At 44.6% G+C, this 21,023-nt stretch overlaps 7 protein-coding genes across 7 annotated transcripts; 5 read left to right on the top strand and 2 right to left on the bottom strand.

The window, feature by feature from the left end:
* Positions 1-101: 101 nt before the first annotated feature.
* Positions 102-2,435, top strand: LOC108112136 (solute carrier organic anion transporter family member 74D). Its single transcript, XM_017221884.1, is given in 6 exon segments — positions 102-280; positions 333-562; positions 619-930; positions 989-1,830; positions 1,887-2,197; positions 2,258-2,435. Coding segments are annotated over 6 exon segments (2,052 nt in total).
* Positions 2,436-2,470: 35 nt separating this feature from the next.
* On the top strand, positions 2,471-3,613 carry LOC108112334. Its single transcript, XM_017222163.1, has 2 exons — positions 2,471-2,922; positions 3,038-3,613. The coding sequence occupies exons 1-2, from the start codon at positions 2,551-2,553 to the stop codon at positions 3,500-3,502; spliced, it is 837 nt and encodes a 278-aa protein (XP_017077652.1). The 5' UTR covers positions 2,471-2,550; the 3' UTR covers positions 3,503-3,613.
* Positions 3,614-5,426: 1,813 nt separating this feature from the next.
* Positions 5,427-9,329, bottom strand: LOC108113206 (potential E3 ubiquitin-protein ligase ariadne-2). The gene is made up of 3 exons (XM_017223739.1): positions 8,643-9,329; positions 5,847-7,156; positions 5,427-5,791 (listed from the first exon to the last, which is right to left on the bottom strand). Exons 1-3 carry the CDS (start codon positions 8,719-8,721, stop codon positions 5,645-5,647), a joined length of 1,536 nt encoding a protein of 511 aa, XP_017079228.1. The 5' UTR covers positions 8,722-9,329; the 3' UTR covers positions 5,427-5,644.
* Positions 9,330-9,521: 192 nt separating this feature from the next.
* LOC108112330 (pyridoxal phosphate phosphatase) lies at positions 9,522-10,976 on the bottom strand. The gene is made up of 2 exons (XM_017222158.1): positions 10,158-10,976; positions 9,522-9,945 (listed from the first exon to the last, which is right to left on the bottom strand). The coding sequence occupies exons 1-2, from the start codon at positions 10,898-10,900 to the stop codon at positions 9,678-9,680; spliced, it is 1,011 nt and encodes a 336-aa protein (XP_017077647.1). The 5' UTR covers positions 10,901-10,976; the 3' UTR covers positions 9,522-9,677.
* An 874-nt stretch (positions 10,977-11,850) lies between these two features.
* Positions 11,851-13,789, top strand: LOC108112268 (membrane-bound alkaline phosphatase-like). Its single transcript, XM_017222090.1, has 3 exons — positions 11,851-12,279; positions 12,410-13,100; positions 13,170-13,789. Exons 1-3 carry the CDS (start codon positions 11,875-11,877, stop codon positions 13,670-13,672), a joined length of 1,599 nt encoding a protein of 532 aa, XP_017077579.1. The 5' UTR covers positions 11,851-11,874; the 3' UTR covers positions 13,673-13,789.
* A 1,854-nt stretch (positions 13,790-15,643) lies between these two features.
* LOC108112225 (membrane-bound alkaline phosphatase-like) lies at positions 15,644-17,608 on the top strand. Its single transcript, XM_017222045.1, has 3 exons — positions 15,644-16,060; positions 16,215-16,905; positions 16,964-17,608. Exons 1-3 carry the CDS (start codon positions 15,656-15,658, stop codon positions 17,464-17,466), a joined length of 1,599 nt encoding a protein of 532 aa, XP_017077534.1. The 5' UTR covers positions 15,644-15,655; the 3' UTR covers positions 17,467-17,608.
* A 1,155-nt stretch (positions 17,609-18,763) lies between these two features.
* On the top strand, positions 18,764-20,645 carry LOC108113370 (membrane-bound alkaline phosphatase). Its single transcript, XM_017223938.1, has 4 exons — positions 18,764-18,867; positions 18,925-19,274; positions 19,333-20,353; positions 20,414-20,645. Exons 1-4 carry the CDS (start codon positions 18,795-18,797, stop codon positions 20,593-20,595), a joined length of 1,626 nt encoding a protein of 541 aa, XP_017079427.1. The 5' UTR covers positions 18,764-18,794; the 3' UTR covers positions 20,596-20,645.
* Positions 20,646-21,023: the final 378 nt, after the last annotated feature.

Raw genomic sequence — 21,023 nt, 5'->3', positions numbered from 1 at the left:
TGAAGCTGTTTACATACGAGATGCAGTGGGCTATATGGTGGGGCGATCTCTGATAGACAGAGTCAGTGTGTTCGGGCTGTTTGGGAGATCAAAGTTGGGACATGGCAGATGATCAGGGAATGGCAACCTTAGGGACAAGCGAGACTTTGCCCTTCATTGAAAAACCTTTTGTCATCTCAGATAAACCAAAGGACTCTCCTAAGGACTTAAGAGAAAGGGAAGATGATACTAAAGGGACTACGTGTGGTTTCTGGATATTTAAGGGCCCTCTTCTGCAAAGGTAACGTCTTCGGAAGTTACTCAAATCCTTAATCCTGAATTATCCCTTTTAGATATGCCACTGAGAAAATGTATGTGATTCTCTATGGCTTCGCTGGCTGCGTGATGGCAATGACCTTTGCCTACTTTAATGGGACCATAACGACCTTGGAGAAGCGCTATAAGATACCAACAAAGGTTTCCGGCATTATCTCAGTGGGAAATGATATCAGTACCATGCTAACGGCCGCCCTCTTGGGCTATTATGCCGGCAACGGTCATCGCCCCCGCTGGATGGGAACAGGTGAGTTAAGATCTGAGTTGAGTGTTTCCAAATGCATCTGATAGTGTCCCGTTTAGGATTACTGACCATAGTGGCCTTCTGCCTGCTAACGAGCTCCCTGCACTTAATTTACGGAGCTGGCGAGGACGCCATGAAGTTAACCCGGGAATTCGGGCAGGCTAACGAAACTTTGGCTGGACAAGAGCGGGATAAGAAGCTGTGCCAGCCAAGTGCAGCAGGATGTGTCCAGGAGGTGGGTCAGTGGGTGCCTCAAGTAGTTCTGTTTGTGGCTCAACTTATCTCGGGAGTGGGCCAGGCTCTTTTCTATACCCTAGGCATTGCCTACATGGATGACAATGGCACCAAGTCCAAGACACCAGCCATGCTGAGTAAGTATTGAATTGTCGAGATATTTGTAGAGTTACTGATGGTTCCACCCTCTACCAGGCATGTCTACATTCTTAAGGATGCTGGGTCCAGCTGTCGGTTATTCCTTGGCTGCTCTTTGTCTGCGTGTGTATATTGATCCCAGCCTGGAACCACTGATTGGGCAGGAGGATCCCCGCTGGATGGGCGCCTGGTGGCTGGGCTGGATAGTCTTGGCTGCCGTAACTTTGATCTCTGCAGTGCTGCTGTTTATGTTCCCCAAGGAGCTGCCCAGCTCGAGAAAAAGACGCCTTCAAGTGAAGCAGTTGGAAAGAAAAGAGTCACTGCCCCTCAAAGAGCGATCCTTCGGGGACATGATGAAAACTGTCAGGAGACTGGCGAAAAACAAGGTCTATGTCTACAACACCTTGGCATCCATACTCTACTTCTTCGGGTACATGGCCTACTGGATTTTCACTCCCAAGTACATAGAAACACAGTACAGACAATCGGCGGCCACGGCCACCATGGCCACGGGAACAGTGGCCTTAGGATTCTCTGCCGCCGGAGTCCTTATTTCCGGATACGTGATCTCCAAGTACAAGCCAAGTGCACGGGCTATGGCCTGCTAGAATGCCATTGTGGATTTTCTGACGGTGGCCGGTATCCTGTGTTATGTGCTAATTGGATGTGAAGAAAGTGACAGGATGAATTCTCTGACCACATTGTCCGCTGGGAACAGCTGCAGTGCCTCCTGTCACTGCGACTATGTGCACTATGCTCCCGTTTGCAGTCCGGAGAACATCACCTACATCTCCGCCTGCCATGCGGGATGTTCAGAAAGATGGAAGAATGCACTGGGGGGGACTATTTACACCGGATGCCAGTGCTTAAGCTCATCAATTTTGATCTCTGACCCTGAGGTGGTATAACCCAGAAACAAAATAGTTGAAAAAAATGAATAATTCCTCAATTACAGTCCCAATTCGCTGTTGATGGCACCTGTCCAGTCGACTGCTTCAATGAGTTCCTTGTCTTCCTGGGCGTCATGTGCTTCCTGAAACTAGTAGGAGCATCGAGCAAATCAACTAACCTACTCATCGCCCTGCGCTGCATGCCCCCGGAGGATAAGACATTTGCCCTGGGACTGGGCTCCATGGTAGCTTCTCTGCTGAGCTTCATTCCCAGCCCTATTTTCTTCGGCTGGCTGATAGACCACTATTGCTTGGTGTGGGGCAAGACCTGTACCAACAAGGGGAACTGTTGGCTATATGACACGAAGTCTTTGAGGTGGGCAATCCTCAGATATAACTTTAAATTTATTTCCTAATCGATTACTCTACTTTTCAGATACGCTTTGAATCTCACGGCCGCATCTTTTATATTTCTGGGAGGCTTTCTAAATATTTCAGTTTGGTACCATGCAAAGGATCTGAAGATTTTCGATGAAGATGAACCGTCGAAAGGTCATTCAAGGAACCAGGAAGTTGAAATGAAATCAATGGACACCAAATCTCAGGATCAATAAAGTTATATTTCTAACAAATAAACACGCTAAGAGTTTTACTTCCGTTTCCGACTGACTTTTAGTCTTTAGTCCTAAATTTTCTTTTTTCCTACAAACATCAAATTTGGCCTGCAAGATGTCCGCTCCGGAGAACAGTTGTCGGCGTCTGGTCGAAAAAAACTTTGTCCCAGGACCATGTCGCAAGTGCTTTGAGTCCACCTGCGGCCCATGCATCGACTACAGGATACCAACGCCGCCAGAGGTCGTAGGTGAACCAGGTGCTATTATCATAGAATCTCCGCCGCCACCACCCACCATTGAACCGGATGCACCCGTGCGGCAACATATCAACATTCGGGCTGAGTGCAGCAAGGGGCGCCCGCTCTTGGAGTCCGACAAGGATAAGCTGAGGTGCTGCACCATGTGCGTGGCCCAGGAGGAGAATCTTCGTGGCAATCTCTGCTCTGCGGCGTGCAGGCCACTTCAAACTCTATTGCACCTGAATGAGGTATGAGTAAGGTCCTTCTTATTTATATAATCAATATATATAAAAATTGTTAATCTTCAGTATTTGATTTAAGTTTTAGTTTTAACTAATCGCATTTGTTACCTCTATTTCACAGTGGACCAAGCGGCCTCGGCCAAAACCCACCTACAAGCATTCGGTTATCCTGGACAATAACACCATGGCAGGTCGATGTTTTCCCATCAAATTCCAGCTGAAACGCATGAAGAACAAGTGCCTGGACTGCGGCAGGGATCTCTACTTCCGGTATCCCATAACAAACAATAGCGACCTGCTGCTTATAAAGAACTGCTGCGATGTGGAAGTTTATCCAGCTTCGAAGGTGGAGAACATGAACAACGTGAGGGTCACCAAGATATCGGGAGTCAAGAAGTTCGCCAACAGTGTGTTGAAGGAGCGGTCGGAATGCCGCTTGTTCACCCTAGCTAGCCAAATTCCGCGTGTGAAATCATCGTTGGGTATTAACCTTAGGTCAAGTACTAGACAGAGCCGAAGGAGTACCAGAAAAAGCAGGAAGAGCACCAGGAAAAGTTCCAGGAAAAGTAGGAAGAGTACTAAATAAAATGAAGTAACAAAAACACGGACTGACTATAAATATCAACGAAATTGAATAACTAATACTAAATTTAGTCTCCAAAATATTAAAATAAACAATAAAAAGGCATAAACTTAACAACTCGAATAAGTTTTTAAATATCATATTCGATCATGAGAGATTGATGAAAAACTGATGATGCTGCAGGGTCCAGCAGCTCATCCTTCTCCCACCCTCAGTCCAAACTCAAACTTGAGTGAAAGCTCCGCTCTAAAAAACGAACCTTAAACTTTCACAGAGCTTGGCCACAGCTTTTAGTACAAAGCTAGTTGCAGAAGCTTACAGCCCACAGTCCAAAAATCAGTTACATTTTGTATGTGTATATCTAGTGTAAATTTAATTCAAATTCAGTCGCATAAGCATATACGAGGTGTGTTCAAAAAGTAAGGTGACTTTTCAAATTTCTCGGGCAACATATTTTCGATTATCGATTTTTTTGTTTTGTTATATTGGTACACTCTTCCCTAACATCTGTACCAAGTTTCAATGGAACATCCTCTTTTGTTTGGTTGTGAGAGGCGTAAAGGTACAAGTTGTTTTGCGAGCTCGGCGATTTTTTGCTTTTTTCGGTCTTGGCTCGTCTGGGCTCTTCCATTGGGACGATTGGGCTTTGGTTTCGATATCATAACCATATACCCATGATTCGTCACCAGTTATGACCCTTTTGAGTAAATCTGGGTCGTCGTTGACGTCATTCAACAGCTCTTGAGCGATGCTCATGCGACGGTTCTTTTGCTCAAAATTCAGCAATTTCGGAACAAACTTCGCTGACACACGACTCATACCCAAAACGTTTGAAAAATTTCATGGCACGAGCCAAGCGATATACCGACATCTTCAGCAACTTCTCTGATAGTGATTCGACGATTTTCCAAAACAATTTTCGTCACTGCTTGAACGTTTTCATCAGTTGTTGACGTGCTTGGGCGTCCAGAGCGAGGCTGGTCATTGGCATCTTCCCGGCCATCTTGGAAGAGTTTGTACCACTTGTACACATTTTTTTTACTCAGAACAGTTTCACCGTATGCCACTGTCAACATTTCAAGTGTTTCAGAGCACTTAATTTTATTTTTTACACAAAATTTGATGCAAATCCTTTGATCCATATTTTTCGATAGCAAAAAATCGCCGAGCTCGCAAAACAACTTGTACCTTTACGCCTCTCACAACCAAACAAAAGAGGATGTTCCATTGAAACTTGGTACAGATGTTAGGGAAGAGTGTACCAATATAACAAAACAAAAAAAACGATAATCGAAAATATGTTGCCCGAGAAATTTGAAAAGTCACCTTACTTTTTGAACACACCTCGTACATACATAGCGTAATCCTAGAATATAATTTATGATTCAGCTTACAACGTTAATCGAGAATCGAATGAGAATCGAAAGGAACAGGATCAAGGGTCGGGGGAGTACCTAGATTCGTTATAATTCAAGACTTTGCGTTCGATTGATGTGCTGCGGTTAGTTACGAGATACAGATTACGAATACTTGATGCTGTTAACGCGGCTGCTGCTCAGCCCTGGATTAATACGAGATTTAAAACTTAGGGTCTAGCCGGTGTACCGATCTCTAAACGCGGTATTTGTTCTATAATTGCTTGACTTGCGGCGCTATAAATTTAGAATTGTTTTTGCATTTCGTCGGGTCGTTTGGGCTAGTTTTTGGAAAACTGTTGGAACACTTGGCCACTGAAATGCGTCTGGTTTGTCGTTTGTCAGTTGCTAGATTTATAGTTATAGTTATAGTTAGCTACCATCGTTAACGTTCTGCGCAAGGCGTTGTATTGCAGTTACACCGATCATTTTGAGTGATTTCAAATGTCACAACTATAGTAATTATACTTCGAGTAGTCGACTATGCTCTATACTACGTACTCTAGTCTATATGCACTTGATTATTAGTTTAATTTAAAAATTAGCTACACGTCGTTGGCCTACTGCTAGATGGATACATGTAAATATGTGTATAATTTAATTTAAATAAGCGTCTCTGTACTGTCGTGTCACGTTGCGTTCTTTCGGCTCGTCAACAGTCAATCAATTTAGTATTTGTGCTAAACGGTTCAAGCTGCCTGTTCTGTGGCCCTGGAAGCTTGTCAGTTGCCTATGTATCCACTGGGAAGAAGTCTTTCAGTAGTGTGGTGCGACGCTTTTCAGCGATGTCCATTTGATTTTCGAGATCACCCAGGTCCGTTGTCTCCGCCCGCTCAATCTTCCACGACAGGTTCTCTATCTCGGCCTCCAGTTGAGCCTAAAAAAATATAATATTAAGTAACTATATAAGCCGAAAACATCCTGAGACTCACCTGCTGGTACTCGAAGAGATTCTTCCGCGAACAGGTCTCCATGTAGTAGGCATATGGATAGGTATATTGCAGCGTATATCGACACTTGGCCAGCAGTGCCGCAGCGTTGAAGAGATATTGCCAGTCGATCCAGGTGCCACTGCCGTTCATCACCTTTGAGTTAATACGCTGGCGCAGCCGGTCGATCGTCTGCTGCTCGAGTTTCAAGGACTTGGAGTGGTTCTCCCAGCGCTCGTAGTAGTGCAGGTACTTCTTCAGCGCCTCGCGCGCCTGCACGTGCACCGACTCGTTGGCAATGTTGGGGTTGTCCTTGTACCGGGAGCACTCATAGTACTCGGAGCCGTGCGTCTTCCAGTCACCCAGGCACATCCAGCAAAAGTCGTGTTTGCAGTTGAAGCACTGCATGTGGTTGCAGCCGCCGTTCTTTTCGATGCAGATGTGACACTTGGGGCAGTCTTTGGTGTGGGCGCTGATGTAGTTGGCGGTCTCGCTGTCGTCGGCGCACTTGGTCAGCCACTTCTTAATCACCTGGCAGTCGGTGGGCGCATGGTAGTCCATGCCACACCGGAAGCAGAAGCCCGTATGGCAAGCCTTGCAAATGGCACGTTTGGCGGAGATCTCCGATGATTGCACAATAATCTGGCAGTTGGGTCCGGGACAGAAACGCAGTTCCGGATGCGACTTGACGTAGTCCTTAAACGCAAACTGCTGGTATTTGTCCCGCATCACGGGTCGTGTGACCAGTGTCAGCACCAAGTCCTCGGGCACCCGCACATTGCACATCTGAGCCATGCAGCCGATCTGGGTGGAGATTCCCTGGAAGATCTGCGTCTCAAAGTATATAGTCCAGCAGTCCTTGCAGAACGAGTGCCCGCAGGCCAGGCTATAAAACTTGTCCCCCAGCTGTGAGCTGGCGCACACTGGACACATCTGGCTTCGGTATTGCGGCGCCGTCGAGGCCGTTGTCTTGTATCCACTGTTCCCCAGTCGCAGCAGTTGGGCGCTGGCCGCCGCAGCCGCTGCACTCGTCGAAGCGGTATCCGCAACCACCACAGTCGGCGGCTTAATGCGCGCCGTTACCAGCAGCGCATTGGCGTCCTGGCGGTACTTCTCCACTACGACACCGTTGTTCCACTGGTGCTCCAGCAGCAGCACCTTGGCCAGCGAGGGTGTGATCTTCAGGATAGTGTTCAGTTTCTCCACCCGCTCGTTGAGCAGCTTCTCGATGTCCTCCACGGTGAGGCAGGTGAACTCGAAGTACTCGGGATCGGCCCGCTTTGGATCAAGGCGCTCTACATCGCAATCCTCGCCTGCAAGGAAGAAGGTTTTAAGTTAATAAACAGTTTAAGCATAGTAAAGATTATATTTAAGAGGATTTTTGTGATTTTTGATATTTTGTATAAGTCTTATAGAGATTATTACTCCCTATTCCCCATATTCCCATAATACACTTTAAGCCTAGAGAGAGCTGAGGTTACACCTTTTTTCTAAAACCGGAATCGAACCATACAAGGCTTGATTTCTTACGAACTTTGAGTTAACTTTTCAGTTACATTTGTAAAATCGGATACCTTTAATTTCTTGTCGTTCAGAACTGGTTAGAGTTACAGCGATTACAGAAGCTTATTTATGATTAGGTAACGTTTATTTGTTGGGCATAAAATAGTTAAACAATTTTTACTACTCTGTCGTTTTCAGATCATTAACGATTACCATTCGTGCAACTGCCAATCATGTTAGCATTTTGTTAGCCATAAACTTTGGCTAATTCTCGGGACTAAGCCGCTCGACAAGGCTGCCATACAAATGCTCGACGTTACGGTGTTACGAGTATCTGATTGAAGGTTTTGTTACGAAGCGTCTTGGCCAGGTCGGAATAACAAGGGACAGGTCAAGAAGCGGAGACCGAGTTGACGGAAGAGCAGGCACAAAACAAAATGCAACTGCGTACTTGGGCACGCACCTGAGATGGTGGTGGTGCATATGTATGTGATTGTGGTTGTGTGTGTGCTGGTGTGGGTTGTGGAGCTACGAAGACCGTGAGCAGTGTGGCGGCCAATAATGAAGCCAGCCACAAAACACAAACCTCGCAATCAGTCGCAACTCGCAACTACGAATTGTACTTGCCCATGCACTGAGGAAAACTATGTGTAATTTACGATTTTTAAATCGTATACAATTTGAAAAGAAAAGACAGATAAATATTACAATTACTGCGGCACAAAATAATATAATTATATATTTTTTAATTTTCTGTAATATTTAAGATTTTTTAAATCCGAATTTGAGAACATTTGATTTTAATTTTCCATAATAGAAATTTCATTTAATATTTCATATGAAATTATTATTCTTATTCATCCTAACTTACCTTATTAAAGTTCGAAATCTATTACAATCAAACAACTAAACCTTTTCTTTCTTTTAAAATATAGAATAATCTGTTCTTACCAAACAACCTGTTCTTTTTCTGCCTGTGTGCCTATTGCGTGTGTGTTGGTTTCAAGTTCAATTCCATAATTTCAGCTTCATGGTCAGCTAAGAAAGTGCGGGGATTGAACGGAGGAGGGCACGAGGGCCTGGTAGTGGAACCCAAGGCGAATGTCAAGTGCTGAATGCAAATTCTCGGGTCTTATGGGCCTCCTCCCAAAAAGGTGAATAACCAAACCAAGACCGTCATGTGTGTGTGCGAGCACTTCCTCACAGATACAATCATACCCCTATTTAGCCTCAGTTAAATCGATGGCTGGTTGTTGTCAGGAGGAAACCCTTTAAGCAGGTCTAGCACTATCTTACCTGTATTGTAGTAGTCGTAATCGTCGTCGTATTCCCCATCGTTGTCCGATTCCATATCCATTTCGATATCAGAGTCCATTTTGGTGGTTTTAGTATTAAGATTGGGATTTCGGATTTTGGATGTTTGGCTGGAAATTCGAAAATCTGGCGAGGACACTCTGCACCCGTGTGTGTGTGTATGTTTGTGGAAGTGTGTGCGGGGTGTCTACTCTCTCTCTCTCTCTTTTGCTCTTTTGTAACAGTGTTGTAAGGGCGCTGGTGGTTGCTGTTGTTGTTTCCCCAGGAGGTGGATGAAGGACGATAATGGATAGTGGCCGATTTAGTGCGATGCAGTTCCACCGATTCTACGCAGGATGATAAACTTTGCGGGGTGGCAATTCGTCGGCGGGGAGCGGTCCCTTGTTTTATTTTCGTTTATCCACATGCATACACATGCATACGGACGCACGCACACACGCGCGCACTCTTACTCTCACGCACACACACACTCGCACAGCCGTTGCACTCAACTCAAGGTGTTTCCAATTCGCCTGCAGTTTATTTTCATCTTCCGTTATTTTTAGACCAAGCACATGCAATGCCAAAAAAATGCACAACACTCGCCAGTCGTCAGTAACTTTTTGCGTTTTTTAAACGAGCACAGCTTTTCGTGAGAACATTTTGTTTCTTTGTCTTTGTCTTCTTCTTTGCACTCTATCTATCGATGGATGCAATCGATAGGCTATAATCTATCGTGCGGTTACGGCGCCCTCTGTCGGCTCTAATAATGTTAACGGTATGTTAAGCAGCAACTATCGGCGCGAGAGTGTTTTGCAACACTAATTCGGAATTTAAAAGTGATAGAGAAAACATTTTTAAAATGATTGATTTTCCTAAAAATAACTTACTAAATTTACTTTAATAAAAAGTGGGAAAAATGATAGCAAGGATTCGTACCAAAGTATACTATCAATATATATTGAACATTCTTGATGTTCCAAAAATTGCTGTTCTGTTCTTGGCGCTCTAACTTAATTTTTAAATGGTAATTGCAAATTATTTTTTTTCTCCTTGCTTTTCGTTTTTTAAACCGTCCCTCCTTTCCTGGGTTTTCTTCTCCTTCTCCTTTTCCGGCTTTACTTCGGTGCATAAAAACTCCAGAAAGGAACCGAGAGATGGCAGATAAGTGTCCGGAACAAGAATCATTTTCTTCTCATTTCCCTCTTTAATAATTTTCTCGGCTTCTTTAAAAGATTTATTATCGGGATCCACTAATAATGATTGAAAACCACAAATGTTGGCGAAAGCAATGTCAGTCATGAGCCTACAAAAAAAAATTTAAATGTTTTTTAAACTGTTTTTCCTTTTTAATATTTTAAGAAATATAATTTACGGCTTATTCATATTCATAATTTCTTAAGAATTGTTAACAAAGTACCAAAATTTGTGAAAAATGTATTTTTATGAACCAGCTTAGGATTGCTTATTTAAGCTTCTTTTTTTGATAAAAATATAAAAAAAATGGAAATAACTTACGAGTTTCCGATCACAAGCGACTTTTCCGGTTTTATTTCTCCCGACTCGATCAACTTGCCTAAAATGCGGGGATTTGGTTTGCCCAAGACGGTTGGTTTACGCATAACGATCACCTCGATGGCATTCGCTATACCCCCGCCGTCCGGAACCCGCCGTTTGCCCAGTGTCTGGTATCCATCCAAGCTGGTGGTCAGAAATAGGACTTTCGGATTTTGAAGGTAATTGCAGGCCAAGAGCATCTGAAGCGCTTCCATTCTGTCGTCCTTAGCAACAAGCACTGCGCCCACATCTGGATCGAGCGCCATCGTCCTTACAAACTGCATTTTATTGCGGTCCCCCTGTTGCTCAATACTGACCTCGGAGCAGAAGCCAGCCTCCTTCAGATCCTTGCGGATGCCTTCGCCGCCCAGAACAAAAAGCTTCTTCTTGAACTTCCGGTCGGCTAGATAACTCGATATGGCTGCCGACGAACTGAGAACGTCCTGATCCTTTATTTTAAAGCCGAGGCACTTGGCCTTTGTCACCAAATCCGATTTGGTCAGGCAGCAGGAGTTGGTTACTATGAGGCTGCGCTTCCCCTTAGACTGGATGGCATTGAAGGCCTCTACGGATCCTTCAACGGGAGTGTTCCCCTGCCAAAGAACCCCATCGGGGCTACAAATTATGGTGTCGATCCCCCCTAGCCACTCGGCCACTTTCGCCTTGGGCAGTTTGTCGAGGAGGCTCAGACTGCGCCTGAACATTGTGCAATTTTGGGTTAATTTTTATTCCTTTTTTAATTTTACAATTTTTAAATTTTCACTTTTTTTCTAGTGGCATTTTTTTCCCAGATAGTATATTCCATATGTGTAGAGAATTCAGATCCCTTAATGGGATAAAAAATGGGAGGGTTCTATGGAAATCTTCTTCATAATCTATCTTAATTCGGTTAAATAGTGATTTCTGTATATATTAAACTTTCGATGGATAATGGATTGGAAATATTTAACACTATAGGTTCTAAGCAGTTAGGTGAAGAATCACATGGCCATGAAATTGTTTTTCATTATTGTTTTTGGCAATAAGTAACAGTAACAGATAGTAATAGTCTATATTATTTGCTCCGGCTCAAATAAACAATAACAGCTCTTTGCTAATTATATCCTCCACCACGACATGCGGTCCCGAATACCTCCCACTAGTGAAAATGCAAAAACTTGTATGATAAGCTACACGTTCCTCTAAGATAAGAACCCAAAAACTGGATGAGATCTTTATGACCCCAAACGTGACTGAACTGATTCAGATAGCTGACGGTTATTATTTGGACAGGTGATTCTGGCACTTTTGGGAATCATGAACTAGACAGGTGGGTAACACCTTATGAGTTCTTGGCGGAACGAAGGTCAAACATTCCCAGGGAATCAAAACTTATACTTTATGCAAATTTTTTGGACATGATATGGTGGTAAGATATTCGAATAGCTTGTATCTTTAACCCTAGAAACTCCCAGCTCACCAAGCACCACTCTAGATAGAACTGACTTTATGGGGATACGGTATTCCAACAGAGATATGTCTAGAGCATCATAAAGGGGGAATAAACCTAATTTTAGGCGTTCTTTGTCTAAAGTACAGTAATACAAAGCACACGCATTTCGGCAGGCTATATAAAGTCGTGCTATCTCCCAGATTCGGTGTAGTTAGTGAGATTTCACCGGCAGCAAAGCAATTAAGAATGGGCTCCTCCCAGAGGCAGTTACTGATCCCCATCCTGGGCCTTTTGGTCTTGGCCGGAACAGCACTCAGCGGAGTACAGGAGGTGCACAATGTGCTCGAACTGACGGGCCAGCAAGTCAACAAGTTGAGGTTCTCCACGGATGTGGCCACCGACAAGTACACTCCTCCAGAGGAGATGGACCCCCAGTTCTGGTACGATATCGCCGACGAGGAGCTCACCAAGAGGCTGCAGCTACCACAACCCAATGCCAAGAAGGCCAAGAACATCATTATGTTCCTGGGTGACGGTATGCCACTCGCCACCGTCGCGGCTGCTCGAATTCTGAAAGGACAGCGCCAGGGAAATACCGGAGAGGAGTCCTCGCTGAGCTTTGAGCGATTCCCCTACACGGGCTTGAGCAGGGTAAGTTTTTCTAAAGACTTCTATTAACAAATAAAGTTAGTTAAGAAAAATATTTAACTTCTTTAAAAAACATTTAATTTAAATGAAAATTCTTAACTAAGTTATACAATATAAAAAATATTCTTTGCAGACGTATTGCTCCAACGCCCAAGTACCGGACTCCGCCTGCACTGCCACCGCTTATCTGTGCGGTGTGAAAACCAACATCGTCAACATTGGAGTAAGTGCCGCCGTGGAGTACAACAACTGCACAGCTAGCCAGGATCCAGCGAACCGTCTAACCTCCATCGCTGAGTGGGCCCAGAACGCCGGAAAATCCACCGGTATTGTGACTACCACCACTCTGACCCACGCCAGTCCCTCGGGAGCATATGCCAAGACAGCCAATCGTATGTGGGAGTGCGACACGGATGTGACCAGCTACGGCGCGGATGCCAGCACTTGCATTGACATGGCCACCCAACTGGTGACCCAGACTCCCGGCAAGAACTTTGAGGTCATGTTTGGGGGTGGAATGGGCAAGTTCCTGCCCAATACGATCGTAGATAGCCACGGCAATGCTGGTGAGCGATCCGATGGAGTGAATCTGCTGTCCCGCTGGCAGGGACTTCACGATGGAGGAGTCTTGGTCACCAACCGCAAACAGCTGCAAATGTTGAATGTTTCTGCTGTGTCCAGCGTCATTGGACTGTTCCAGTCGAAGTTGATGGATTTCCACGAGGAAGCGGATGAGTCCTACCAACCCACACTCTCCGAACTCACCGAGGTGGCCATTAAGAAGCTGAGCCAAAACGAAAACGGTTACTTTGTTTTCATCGAAGGTGGGTTGTCCGTCTTAAAAATAATTAGATCTAGAAAATCTTAATAAACCAAATTCATCCTATTTTTAGGTGGTCTGATTGACTATGGCAACCACTACACCCAAGCAGGATATGCTCTGGATGAGGCCCTGGAGTTCGAGAAGGCAATTCAGTTGGCCCGAAACATGACTGACATTGAGGACACCCTGATTGTGGTGACTGCTGACCACGGACATGCCGTCAGTATCGCCGGATATCCTGGCAGGGGTACGCCCATCCTAGGAATCAATCAGCACGACACGGACATCAATGGAGTGAAGTATTCGGTGCTCAATTATGCCGCGGGACCTAAACAGTATCTGGACGAGACTGGTCAGCGCATCCCCTTGGATGATATTTTGGGTGCCGACGATGCCATCACACCCAGCTACATAGCCAAGGATCAAGGCGTGCACTCCGGCGAGGATGTAGGCATCTTCGCCTCCGGTCCTCAGAGTCATCTCTTCACCGGAGTGATGCAGCAGAGCACCATCCCTCACCTGATGGCCTACGCCGCGTGCATTGGGAGCGGACAGAAGGTGTGCGACAACTAACTGGGGCGGATCTAACCCCCAAAAAACCTAACGGACTCAGGGAAACCAAACTTAAAGACACAGCCATTTCTTTTAAAACTTTCAACAAGACTCTTCTTTTGTTCCTTTAATAAAAATGTATTAAGCAATATAATAAATATCAGTGTAATTTTATTTAATAAGTCAAGTCATAGATAAAATGGATTGAAACTTTCAAACTTTCAAATATTAAATTCAATTGACTTTAAACAGATATATTTTCAAATATCTTCTGATATAATTTTGTCTATAGTATAAGAGTAATCCCTGCATCTTTTAATTTTGACGTCATTTCGAAGACATCGCCACTTAGCACCAAAAATGTAACCTTGGGAGTGGGGTTGGGTCAGTTCCCGTGTCTGAAATTCTGGGTGTCGTGCCCACCATCTGGAGCTTAAGTGTGTTCGTTACTTGTCCTCTTTCCATTGGTTCAGGCATTTGAACTGGTAGCCAGTTATATTGCCTGAAAGACCCTCTATAATCATAACATTTAATGACTTTAAGAATGTTTAAATATTTGACCATAAAGTGAGATTTTTCGTAGACGTTTCAGACGTGCGGATTATGCCACGGAGGTACGACAGTTGAGATAACATCTGCTTAATAAGAGCGTGGAACCTTTGTAGACAATAGCTTGACTTTGCTAGAAATGTAGAGTTTTCTATTTGCGAATACATACAATTTAAAAGAAAACTTCCTTTTACACTGCTACTTTACAGTGACTTGTAGAAGAAAATGCTTTTGCTGAAGACTCTATGAATGATATGTTTCTTGTGTGGATCAATAACCGAGTGAATTTCGACATGTGCATCTGTCTGTCCATTTGTCCTTTCGTCCGCATAAACGCTGAACTCCCGGAATAAGATTTATAACGTTGGAATTAGGCGAGCAGCACCCACTTACCATCGAATGGCCGCAAACTGCAAGAATCCGTTATGTCCTTAACATTAACATTAACATAACATAACATTATCGATTTCAAGTTACCGAAATCGTTTAGTACTAGCACTCGCCTTCTTGTTATTAAATGATTTGTGACAATAATAACCTCATACTTGTATAAAAAGTTGTGTTGATAAAACAGAACTCATGATGCACTTTTCAAAACTAACAGATTAACCAATATTAACTTTCTCCATAGGGCAATACACCTCTCGAGATGCTGTTTAAATTACCCCCAGTTAGTAAAAATGCACTAATTTTAGTGATAAGCCAGTCACACGTTCTCTGTGGAGAAGGATCATAAACCTGGCTAAGGCCTTTATGAGGCAAACGTGACTGAACCGATTTAGATAGCTGGAATAGCTGTTTGCTCAGGTGATCTCAGCACTTTAAGGATCATGAACTAAACAAATGGCAAAAGGAAGGTCACATATTCTGAAAACCAAAACAAGAAGAAACGCTGTTGTTGAGTTCCGCAACTATAAAATACCCTTTAATATTTTATCCAATTCTAAAGTAATCATTGGTCATTAACAAAGCGCCACCTGTTGTCAGATGGTGACGTCACTGCCCATGTGAGGGCTACACTTCCTAACAAATATGAAATAAATCGATAAAAATTGACAAAAATATTATAAAGGTCAATCAAAAATTATTATTATTATTATGGACGCCACCGCAGTTTTCCGCGGTTTGTGAGCGTTCCCACGGACTTGACTTAATGGACTTTCCTTATCGAAAATATAAATATAAATATGGATAATACTCTACAAGTAACAGGTATAATTACTCCTTTTATAAGTTTTATAGCGTTTAGAGGTTTGATAGTGGGAAAATAATGTAAGTTTTTCTAGAAATCTACTAAGATAAGTTCAAGGGTCCATAAAACGGGATTAAAACTAATTTTAGATATTCCCCGTCTGTGGTGCAATTATCAGGTGCATCCAAATTGCCGTAGGCCATATAAGACCCTGGAATCAGGCCATTTCCGTGTAGTTTGTAAAATTTCGTTGCACTTGAAAGATGCACTTCCCTGAGGCTCCGGCGCTGTTCGCAAACATAGTGCTTATGGCGCTTTGTGGAACATCGCTCAGTAAAGTAGAGGAAGTTCACAATGTCTTAGAGTTGATTGGTCAGCAAGCGAACAAGGCGAGGTTCTCCACTGATGTAGCCACCGGCAAATACACGCCGCCAGAGGAGATGAACGCCCAGTTCTGGTACGATCTCGCCGACGAGGAGATCGCAAAAAGGCTGCAGCAACCACAACCCAACTCCAATCAGGCCAAGAATGTCATTCTGTTCCTGGGAGATGGTATGCCAATCAGCACGATCACAGCTGCTAGGATCCTCAAGGGACAACGCCAAAACAAGACCGGGGAGGAGTCCTCTCTGAGCTTCGAGAAGTTCCCCTATTCGGGCCTGAGCAGAGTGAGTTTTTTTGAGAAACCACTTTTTAGGACTTCGTCCGATGGGCTTCAAAAATCTTGTTAAACCACGCATTTTTGCAAAAAAAAATCCAAACTATTCTTTCTTAACTTGGCAGGATGAGTGCTCATTTTATAAGATTTTTTTATCTTGACAGACCTATTGCGCCAACGCCCAAGTACCGGACTCCGCCTGCACTGCCACAGCTTATCTGTGCGGCGTGAAAACCAACATCGTCAACATTGGAGTAAGTGCCGCCGTGAATTACAACAACTGCACAGCTAGCCAGGATCCAGCGAACCGTCTAACCTCCATCGCTGAGTGGGCCCAGAACGCCGGAAAATCCACCGGTATTGTGACCACCACCACTCTGACCCACGCCAGTCCCTCGGGAGCATATGCCAAGACAGCCAATCGAATGTGGCAGAGTGACACGGATGTGACCAGCTATGGTGTGGATGCCAGCACCTGCATCGACATGGCGACCCAACTGGTGACCCAGACCCCCGGAAAGAACTTTGAGGTCATGTTTGGGGGTGGAATGGGCAAGTTCTTGCCCAAGACTATCAAGGATAGTCACGGGAAAGCTGGAGAGCGGTCTGACGGGGTGAATCTCCTGTCCCGTTGGCAAGGACTCCACGACAAAGGCGTGATGGTCACTAACCGCAGGCAGCTGCTCAACCTAGACGTCTCGTCTGCTTCCAACATAATCGGTCTCTTCCAGTCAAAGTTGATGAACTTCCACATGGATGCAGATCCCACCTACCAACCTACGCTCTCTGAACTCACCGAAGTGGCCATTAAGAAGCTGAGCCAAAACGAGGAAGGGTACTTTGTGTTTATAGAAGGCGGGTTCTTTTCTAAAAACCTTTCAGAATTAATATAATTAAGTGGAACTATTTTTAGGTGGTCTGATTGACTATGGCAACCACTACACCCAAGCGGGATATGCTCTGGATGAGGCCCTGGAGTTCGAGAAGGCAATTCAGTTGGCCCGAGAAATCACTAGTATTGAAGATACGCTGATCGTGGTGACCGCTGACCACGGACATGCCGTCAGTATCGCGGGATATCCTGGCAGGGGAACGCCCATCCTGGGAATCAATCAGGATGACACGGACATCAACGGAGTGAAATATTCGACGCTCAATTACGCCGCGGGACCTAATCAGTATCTGGATGAGACTGGTCAACGAACTCCCTTGGATGGTATCATAGGCCCCGATGACGCCATCTTTCCCAGCTACATAGCCAAGGAAATAGGCGTGCACTCCGGTGAGGATGTGGGCATCTGGGCTTCCGGTCCTCAGAGTCATCTCTTCACCGGAGTGATGCAGCAGAGCACCATCCCTCACCTGATGGCCTATGCGTCATGCGTTGGCAGTGGAAAGAAGGTGTGCGAGAACTAACTGCAGATAATCCTGAGAATGAAGGTTTTAATAGCGAAGATAAAGGAGAAATTAAATGAACTTCAGTCTAAGGACATTAGCAGGATATTTATATAGTAATAATCAAGACTCTATTTGCTTATTTAATAAAAATATATATTTAATAAAATATCAAGACTTCTCTTTCTTTACATACATAAACATTAAACATTCTTAAGTTCCTAGACAACTCCCTGATCACCTTCCAAATTTAGGTAAATCACATATTTTGTTAATATAATCTAAATAGAAAGCCCTAGTAATATTTTCTATATATATATTCTTATTTTAGCCGAGCTGAAGGCCTTAGCTTCTATTGCTCCCTTCCAAATGTTAGCTCTTAGTTTTAACTAATTTTAAGCCTTAGATAAATAAATAAATAAATAAACATTCATATTTGGATAATGGGACTTGTAGCTAGTGATATATATGGAATATGAATAATAGTACTACCTATTAGTCAGCCAGAAAATGAATAATCTAACCCTGAAACGTGTGTTTGGACAACTTTTATCTAATTGGATGTGGCCCTAGAACCTACCATACCTACATAACATTTATTCCTGAAATATAATAATATTTATAATAGGTTTTAAGTTTAAATGATATGTAAATAATAATACATATAAATATAGCGTAAGAACTTTACTAATTTAGCTTTGGTTTCTCTAAGAGAACTTCATAAGAAACTTTTAACTTTTTTTTAGAAAGTCTTAGACTGATTTATAGCGTTTATATATTTTTAAAATTTATTTCTGTAATCAAAGTCTTTAATTATAATTCCAAACAGTGTACTTTTCTCCTCTTTCTTCTCATAACTTCACTAGATAAGCACAAGGCCCGTGTATCCAAAATTGTATAATACAGTATATTTATTATATAGCCAGAGTACGATTCTTCTTCTATTCAAAAATTATCGCCTGTTATCTTTATATCTTTTAATACTCCCAACAACCCACCTGCACACGGGGTAGGGCCAATTCGCATCGCGGTTCAAAGATTTGGTGTCATGCCCTCTTTTCGGAGCCAAGGGTAGATATTCGCGAACCGTTGGTCTAGGATTTTGGACTGGTAGCCAGTTATATTGACTTAAAGACCCGTAAAGGGGACAATAAACTCTAATGGCCAAAAGAATGGGCAAACATCAAATCATAAACTGAGATTTTTTGAGACATTTGAGCTAGCTGGATTATGTCACGGAGATATGGCCATCTAGATAAGACTAGTCTGGGAGGGTTTATAAATAGCCGAAGCTGAAAGCGTGGCATTAGTTTAATCGGTTGCCTCAAGCGTAATTCAGCATCCTGAAAATGAAGGCCTTCGCTGGACTTATCCTGGTGCTAGGCGCTCTGGTGGCATCCACCTTGGCAGCTTCCCTAGACAGTGAGTGGTTAGTTTGAGCCTGAATCGATCGAAATCCTCATGGAATCTCACTTTCAGTGTCCGAAATCCACAATCAGAACCAGTTATTGGGAACTTCTGCTAGCTCAGGGAAAACTCGCGAATCAAATCTCATCGATCCCAATGCCATGGCCAAGGGAAAGACGGGGCCCGAGGAGGAGAAGAACGCCCAGTTCTGGTATGACCTTGCATACGAGGAGATCGCCAAGCGTCTAGAGCAACCCCAACTGGACAAGAGGAAGGCCAAGAATGTGATCCTCTTCCTTGGTGACGGCATGTCCCTGTCCACGGTGGCAGCAGCTCGCATTCACAAAGGTCAGCTGAAGGGCAATCCAGGCGAGGAGGATTCTCTCAGCTTCGAGAAGTTCCCCTACACTGGCCTAAGCAGGGTGAGTGATGAACCCTGGTAATTTAATAAAGATTGCTGATAAACCTTATTTCCCCCAGACCTACTGCTCCAATGCCCAGGTTCCCGACTCTGCCTGCACTGCCACCGCCTACTTGTGCGGTGTGAAGACCAATATTGTGGCTCTGGGAATAACGGCTGCCGTGACCTTCAACAACTGCACTGGCAGTGAAGATCCCACCAACCAGGTAGACTCCATTGCTGCTTGGGCCCAGGCTGCCGGAAAGTCCACTGGAATCGTTACCACCACCACGCTGACCCATGCCAGTCCGTCGGGCGCTTATGCCAAGACCACCAACCGATTCTTTGAGAGCGACACGGATATCTTGACCTACGGAGAGGGCGAGAGTGATCCGGCCACCTGCACTGACATTGCCACCCAGCTGATCACCCAGTCTCCCGGCAAGAACTTCGATGTGATGCTTGGCGGTGGAATCGGTAAGTTCCTGCCCAATACCATTACGGATCCGTTCAACAAGAAGGGCGAGCGCTCCGACGGAGTGAATCTGCTGTCCCGCTGGCAGGGTCTGCATCCTGGCGGAGTTTTGGCCTACAATCGCGACCAGCTGCTGAGTGTAAATGCCTCGAGGATCACTAATTTGATTGGCACCTTCCGTTCGGGAGTTATGAGCTTCAACAAGTTGGCCGATCCCAAGGAGGAGCCCACTCTGGCGGAGATGACGCGTAAAGCCATTGAGATGGTCAGCAAAAACGATGACGGCTACTTCCTTTTTGTCGAGGGTGGACTGATCGATTACGGCAACCACTTTAACTCCCCAACCCATGCCCTGGAAGAGACTCTGGAGCTCGAGAAGGCGGTTCTGGAGGCTTTGGGTCTAACCAATCCCGAGGAGACACTTATCGTAGTTACCTCCGACCACGCTCATCCGTTGACCATCGCCGGTTATCCTGGCAGGGGTACCCCCATCCTGGGACTCAATCAGGATGACACCGACATAAATGGCATCAAGTACGCCACTCTGAACTATGCAGTGGGAACCAATCAGTATCTGGATGACAAAGGCCAGCGCATTGATCTCACAGATCAAATTGGAGCCGAAGGTAAGTGGCAAGTCGCTATGTCACTTACCATATTATAAACTTTACCTGCTTTCCTTCTAGACTTTATCCATCCCAGCTACATCCATGGCACCATCGGTGTCCACGCTGGCGAGGACGTGGGAATCTTTGCCACTGGCCCCCAAAGCCACCTCTTCACCGGAATGATGCAGCAGAGCACCATTCCCCACCTGATGGCCTACGCCTCGTGCATCGGCAAGGGGCCCACTCTCTGTGACAATTGAAGGGAATAGAATTCCAATGAATATTAATAATTTAGAGTATTTGAAGAGCACTCTCCCTGGTGGCTTTCATTCCTTGGGGGCACTTTCGAAAAATCAATAATCAAATTGGCCCGACTCCCGTAACTTATTGCATCTGTCTGCCGAATTGACTTCAATTTAAAACGCATCAGCCGGGACCCAGACACTGGCAGATGCAGATACAATTTTCAAGATACAGCTTGCTGAGCGATCGCATCGATTTGTTGCCAGTGGAGATGGCTGTCACTTGCCGCATGCGGCGGGGCATAAATATGAATTCGCTGAATGTCAGGTTCAAGCATTGGCATTGCCGGCAGTTGGGGCTCGGAATATGGGGTATGGGGATATAGACAGACATATAGATATGTAGATTTATTGACTCCCACACGCATGTGGAGCAGCTCCTTCAC

This window comes from Drosophila eugracilis, unplaced genomic scaffold (genome assembly GCF_018153835.1).
Source record: "Drosophila eugracilis isolate 14026-0451.02 unplaced genomic scaffold, ASM1815383v1 contig_90, whole genome shotgun sequence".
Classification (NCBI taxonomy): Eukaryota; Metazoa; Arthropoda; class Insecta; order Diptera; family Drosophilidae; genus Drosophila; species Drosophila eugracilis.
This window is presented reverse-complemented; position numbering and strand designations above follow the sequence as displayed.

Coding starts and splice junctions, on each gene's coding strand:
- LOC108112334 (XM_017222163.1), top strand. CDS start 2,551: ATGTCCGCTCCGGAGAACAGTTGTCGGCGTCTGGTCGAAAAAAACTTT. Junction 2,923..3,037: donor CTCTATTGCACCTGAATGAG/GTATGAGTAAGG, acceptor TCTATTTCACAG/TGGACCAAGCGGCCTCGGCC.
- LOC108113206 (XM_017223739.1), bottom strand. CDS start 8,721: ATGGACTCTGATATCGAAATGGATATGGAATCGGACAACGATGGGGAA. Junction 7,157..8,642: donor TTACGACTACTACAATACAG/GTAAGATAGTGC, acceptor TCTTCCTTGCAG/GCGAGGATTGCGATGTAGAG. Junction 5,792..5,846: donor ATCTCTTCGAGTACCAGCAG/GTGAGTCTCAGG, acceptor ATATTTTTTTAG/GCTCAACTGGAGGCCGAGAT.
- LOC108112330 (XM_017222158.1), bottom strand. CDS start 10,900: ATGTTCAGGCGCAGTCTGAGCCTCCTCGACAAACTGCCCAAGGCGAAA. Junction 9,946..10,157: donor TCGCTTGTGATCGGAAACTC/GTAAGTTATTTC, acceptor TTTTTTTTGTAG/GCTCATGACTGACATTGCTT.
- LOC108112268 (XM_017222090.1), top strand. CDS start 11,875: ATGGGCTCCTCCCAGAGGCAGTTACTGATCCCCATCCTGGGCCTTTTG. Junction 12,280..12,409: donor CCTACACGGGCTTGAGCAGG/GTAAGTTTTTCT, acceptor TATTCTTTGCAG/ACGTATTGCTCCAACGCCCA. Junction 13,101..13,169: donor TTACTTTGTTTTCATCGAAG/GTGGGTTGTCCG, acceptor TCCTATTTTTAG/GTGGTCTGATTGACTATGGC.
- LOC108112225 (XM_017222045.1), top strand. CDS start 15,656: ATGCACTTCCCTGAGGCTCCGGCGCTGTTCGCAAACATAGTGCTTATG. Junction 16,061..16,214: donor CCTATTCGGGCCTGAGCAGA/GTGAGTTTTTTT, acceptor TTATCTTGACAG/ACCTATTGCGCCAACGCCCA. Junction 16,906..16,963: donor GTACTTTGTGTTTATAGAAG/GCGGGTTCTTTT, acceptor AACTATTTTTAG/GTGGTCTGATTGACTATGGC.
- LOC108113370 (XM_017223938.1), top strand. CDS start 18,795: ATGAAGGCCTTCGCTGGACTTATCCTGGTGCTAGGCGCTCTGGTGGCA. Junction 19,275..19,332: donor CCTACACTGGCCTAAGCAGG/GTGAGTGATGAA, acceptor TATTTCCCCCAG/ACCTACTGCTCCAATGCCCA. Junction 20,354..20,413: donor AGATCAAATTGGAGCCGAAG/GTAAGTGGCAAG, acceptor CTTTCCTTCTAG/ACTTTATCCATCCCAGCTAC.